The 5,637-nt window shown below is 35.0% G+C and overlaps 1 protein-coding gene across 1 annotated transcript in view; it reads right to left on the bottom strand.

Annotated features, from left to right (window-relative positions):
* The window catches only part of LOC137653419 (segmentation protein even-skipped-like), a 51,800-nt gene extending 50,337 nt beyond the window's left edge, over window positions 1–1,463 (bottom strand). Inside the window, exon 1 of the mRNA XM_068386788.1 lies at window positions 1,238–1,463. Within this exon, the coding sequence (XP_068242889.1) occupies window positions 1,238–1,463 (226 nt within the window). The remainder of the gene's footprint in view (window positions 1–1,237) is intronic.
* Between the last annotated feature and the right edge of the window lie 4,174 nt (window positions 1,464–5,637).

The raw sequence follows: 5,637 nt of genomic DNA, 5'->3' as shown, positions 1-5,637 counted from the left end.
GAAAATATTATAGTTATATCGCACATAAACCTCAACGCTAGGTATAATGCAACTGATATAGAATTAGTTTATTAAATATTAATTTTTATACTTTCATAAATGTTTATTCATTTACTTCAAATACAGTAGAAAATGGTTTTGTGTTTATCGATATAGTAGTAGTGTTATAATTTATTTATTTATGTTGTGTAGTTTTTAACAAATCATTACATGATTCTTATTTTATCGTTTATTAAATTATTGAATTATTCTGTTTATGATAGTTTGTGGCAGCTCACCATTTCTTTCCCAAATTCTTTAGCATTAGTTTGCTTTCGTTAGTCCCTTGCATTCAATATATATATATATATATATATATATATATATATATATATATATATGTGTGTGTATATATATATATATATATATATATATATATATATATATATATATATTATTTGTTTATATGTGTATATTTTTATGTCATTGTTTATATACAATTATGTTTATTACTTGCAAGTTATAAGTTAGAAATTGGCCATGCATCATGCCGAATCTTATGAGATTTCATTTCGCAAATATTTCATGTAGATTTTGTAAATAAATTATGAAATGTTTTATATATATATATATATATATATATATATATATATACATATATATATATGATGTGTATATAAATTAATAACATCAATTTATTATGTTAAAGAAAGAGAGAAACTGGTTTATAAATAGCCTTAAGGTCATGTATTATTATCGGTAGAGAGGTGCAAAAAATCAACATAATTTAGCACTCTCTCTCATTATTTGAAAATTGCAATTAGAATTTATTCAATTTAAAACTAAAATATTATCCTTTAAATCTTAGTGGTTAGTATTTGTATTATTGCGTTAAAGTTCATTCCTGTGATATAGTTGACACAAGTCAGATGGAAGTGAAGTTTTTTATTATTATGATTATTTTTATTATTATTATGATTATTATTATTATTATTATTATTATTATTATTATTGTTGTTGTTGTTGTTGTTGTTGTTGTTGTTAATGCTCTACAATAACATGCATACTCAGTAGGTTTATAAAATCCCTGAATAGTTCTCTTTCAGCTTAAAACAAAATTGAAGATCAAATTATGATTTTGTAATCTCACCTTTTATAACCTAGCAAGGAGATTATTTTGGATTTTAAGATATTCAATGTTATTATTATTATTATTATTGTTATTATTATTGTTATTATTAGATAAAGCCTTACTCACCTAATCTATCTATCTTGTGATTAGAGGATGGTGTTGCGGAAGGATGATGATGATGGTGATGGTGGTGATGGTGAGACCCTTGAAGGAACGCCCGCCAGAGTCCTTCTGGCGTGGTAGGCTGTCTCTCCTCTAAGAGGGAGGTAGGGTCTTTGCCAAGGGCATTGTCAGAGGAAGATAAGGAAAGCATCTTCAGCGGGGCTTCACTTGACATTAACTCCATCCTCATGAGATAAAGCTAGTGGACTAGTTCGTAGGTCTATGTAGAGTTTCAGGAGCAATTTTATTTTTAGTGTATTTATTTATTTTTTTTTTTCGTTTTCACGAATCGGAAACTATTAGTCAACACCGGGGAATCAGGGTTGGAAAGTCCGTTGTTACTTCGTCAGAAGTTTACTTTTTATTTGGGGTATTCCCGTTAAGTCAATTTTCATTTCTTTTTTTTTTCGAATCAAAACAATACAATGATTAGTTTATAGATATTTTTCTAGTTTCAGCATCAAGGAGGCTTTGCAATATTTTGACTCTATCAAAATAAATCAAGTCTTCAGCTCGGAGAGACATTTCTATTGCAAGATTTCTCTGCACTTGCAATAACCAGAGGCCGAAAGCAACTGCCGATTTTTCGAACTGTTATTCGGCCGATTGCCGAACCCGCGTCCCGATCTCTGGCAATTTCTTTTTCAGCGAGTCAGGTACAGTACGCAATTAGCAACACGGTCACCTTAAGTTGGATGAAAGGTGGTTACGAATCACTAATCACGTTTAGGGCGTGAGCAGGTTAGCTCCCGAATACCACCGCCCAATTTGTCGACTGATCGTGAGCATCATCTGTCAGCCTCCTCTCATCCCGTGGCAGAAGAGGTTGCCAGGAAGCACTTATTTGAGGTCCTAATTTGGTTATAATTTTCTTTCCATATATTTCAAATAGATATTAACGGTTTTAGAAATGGTGACGCGTTTTAGCGTTTTATATAATTCTCCTGTGTATGATCATGAGCGCTAGATTCATCCATATCATTTATTCTAAAACTGATAACTCGACACATCTGCAACGCATCCCGATTGGCACAGCAGTTCCGCAGGGAGTTCGCTCTGATTGGCTAACGATAAAAGTGGGTGGAGATTGAGCTGCTTGTGAAATTCATAGTTTGTAAATATGAACCAAAATGATAGTTGCAATTATAAAGATAGCTCACCGTTGATCTGCGAGCAGCCAGCAGTTAAAACGAGGGAATTATTGAACAGAAATAGCGGGAATCAATAAAAACGTGAAGGTGGCCGTGATAAATACAGGACGAGAAAGCGCGAAGCTGTAACCGAGGGCCAAAAGGAGCGAGGAGGCGTGATTGTAGATAAGTAACATTATTGACATTTTTACTGCCCCAGTTCGGAATGCCATTTGGGGAGGAATTAGACCATTTGGTAAGGCACCTATCGGCTCCGTGCCTAAGGGCCTCTGATGAGACGAAAACGAGCGTTAGACGGACATATTTTGGCTCTCGAAAATATGCCAGAAATTGCACATGACTCGACTACATGACCTTATTATATTCCTTCCCTTAACAGAAACCCCCATCTCCCACCCTCCATTTCTGAAGGGAAATGGGAAGGGGGAGGCAGGGGGGTCCTCGTACCCTTGAGCCTGGGAAAATCGACTTTCTGAAATGGAATATAGCTCAGTTGCCCCCAAAGCGAAGATGGGTTTGCCGTTATCGTGGCATTAGCATAATTATTCGTCTAGGAACGGCATTATCCGAGGAGGATGGGTTTTGGGATAAGTCAGTAGTACTCAAGGAGAGAGAGAGAGAGAGAGAGAGAGAGAGAGAGAGAGAGAGAGAGAGAGAGAGAGAGAGAAATATTATATTTTCCATTTGAGGGATGAAGTACATAATTGATGTTATATCGTTTTGATTATTATGAGGTCTGTTCATATTTAAGGTTTCTTTGATTACTTGGAACTCTTCAAATCCCTTGGCACCTCGACTTCATATTCACATGTACAAACATATCTGTATCCCTTCTTCAGCTGAACAATATATATATATATATATATATATATATATATATATATATATATATATATATATACACTTACTTACTTTGATATTTCTCAATAGAGAAAAAATGAAGTATGCTGTTGGTCCTTCTACCGTCTATATGTATTAATTTGCTATGGCTTGTCAGGCTAACTCTGGACGTGTATACTTTGACGAATGTAGGACACGTCAGATGAGGGATTGGGGCTCAGTTGACCTCTTATATGGTGTGCTGCTGCCGCCTTTTTAGGGTGAGATGCACATGACTCGAAATATCGAATCTAGAGTTCAAGTCCCCTACTTAAATACGATAGTTTCTATCGGTGTGCAACCTTACCATCCTTGTAAGCTAGATATGGGGTTTGGAAGATTTCTATAGGGCTACCCTCTGAGTCATTAGCAGTCATTGTCTTAAATTTCCTGGTCATAGGTTTGGTGGAGATGAGCTTTGGGGCTGATGGTATTTAAATATGTTTGGTCTCTAAGGACGTTTTCCTTTCCATGCTTATGTCGCTCATGCGACACCTTTTTAACCTAGACTCATACGGTAGCTAGTAAAGGTTCATAGGTTATTTGTGGATTTTTGCAGGGCTTTAATGTCAACTGGGCTCTGTCTTTATACCTCATCTAGAAACCATCAGATCTTTGGTGGTAGTTTTCCAGTTGTCGTTTAAGGATGATTTTGTAATCCTTTCACAGGTTAGCTAATACTAATAATAATAATAACAACAACAGCAAGTGGATCACGTGACCAAGCCATTATGATTGGCATTTGTTGAGCAAAGAATTCTGTTCGATCGGGAATTTTTGTGTAGCCTATAGAATCCAATCATTCCAGTAAGGACTCTAACATTTTGCCTTGTTTTTAATATTATTTTCTGAGTTGGTCCTCAGTATTTAACTCATCGGACATTGTTGAATAACTTCTCTAGTTCCGTAACTTTTGTTTATTCCTGATTTAAGTATTAACGGTAAGCACCTGCTTTATAAAGTTATTCATAGTTCTGAATAACCTCTGCATTCAGATCTTACCATACTACTACATCCACTACGTAGGATGTAATTGATTGTAAGGTGAAGCTCTTCTTTCGGAAGGCTCAGTACTACACAAAAAGGGACATAAAGAGAACAAATTCTTAAAATTCCTCTACAAATTAATTGCCAGTTATCCTTGCACTATTCATAGTGAATAATATTGATAAAGAATTATGAGAGTAGTTGTAATAGATGTCACCATCAATTTAAAAGTTAAAGATGTCTGGTTTCAGTTCCAGTTCCCTCGGAATAGATGTTCACCAGAACGCCAGCCGGGCAAGCCTAACCACCCACTGTGGTGCCCAACCACAGCAGTGGCCTCTCCAGTAAACAGCTTAAACTCACGGTCCCGGGCGGGGATCGATCTGCTGCCATGCTAATGCTAGGCGAACACGTTACCACTGTACTAGCCAGGAGGCTAGTATTCTAATCTAATTTTATGGAACCGAGAAGTGCACGGCTAGAAAATTCTTGCTTGTTTACTGTATGAAAAATGTTAGAAACTTAAGTTGTACTTACTGACAAACATTGAGCCTGTAATGCTCAGATATTGTGATGAATTGTTCCTAAGGCACTAAATTGAACTCCTAAACTGCCTACATTCATTTTTCATTACAATTATTAAAATGATGACGTTTAGAGTAGAGGAAAAAATCACTAAATTGTCATATGTATATATATATGTATATATATATATATATATATATATATATATATATATATATATATATATATATATATATATATATATATATATATACATGTGTATATATATATATATATATATATATATATATATATATATATATATATATATAATGTATATATATCGTATGTATTCATCATCATTATAATCATGGACAGTTGCTAGTCCACTGCAAAACATCGGCCGCCCTCAGACACGTCCTTTCACTTGCGTCTGTTTATAGACTTTCTATGCCAGTCCACACCCACGAACTTTCTCAGTTCGTCAATCCATCATCTTCTCTACCATCCCCTGCTTCTTTGTAATCTCTAGGGACCCTTTCTGGTATTCTTAATGTCCGTCTATTAATTATTGGTCGTTCTCATTATATGATCTAATGTCCATTTCTTATTCGTACATGTTGTTATGGTATCCTTTACTTTAGTTTGCTCTCGTATCCGTGTTGTCATTTTTTTGTCTCCTAGTGTCATCCCCACCCTTATTCTTCCCATAGCTCTCCGAGTTGTAACTTGCCTATGCAGTGATTCCCAACTTTTTCACAAACGAGGACCCTTTTATTTGAATGAGTATTCCCACAGCCCCCCTGAATATTATAAGAGATATTATAAGTTCTATCAACTTAA

This window comes from Palaemon carinicauda, chromosome 14 (assembly GCF_036898095.1).
Source record: "Palaemon carinicauda isolate YSFRI2023 chromosome 14, ASM3689809v2, whole genome shotgun sequence".
Lineage (NCBI taxonomy): Eukaryota > Metazoa > Arthropoda > Malacostraca > Decapoda > Palaemonidae > Palaemon > Palaemon carinicauda.
This window is presented reverse-complemented; position numbering and strand designations above follow the sequence as displayed.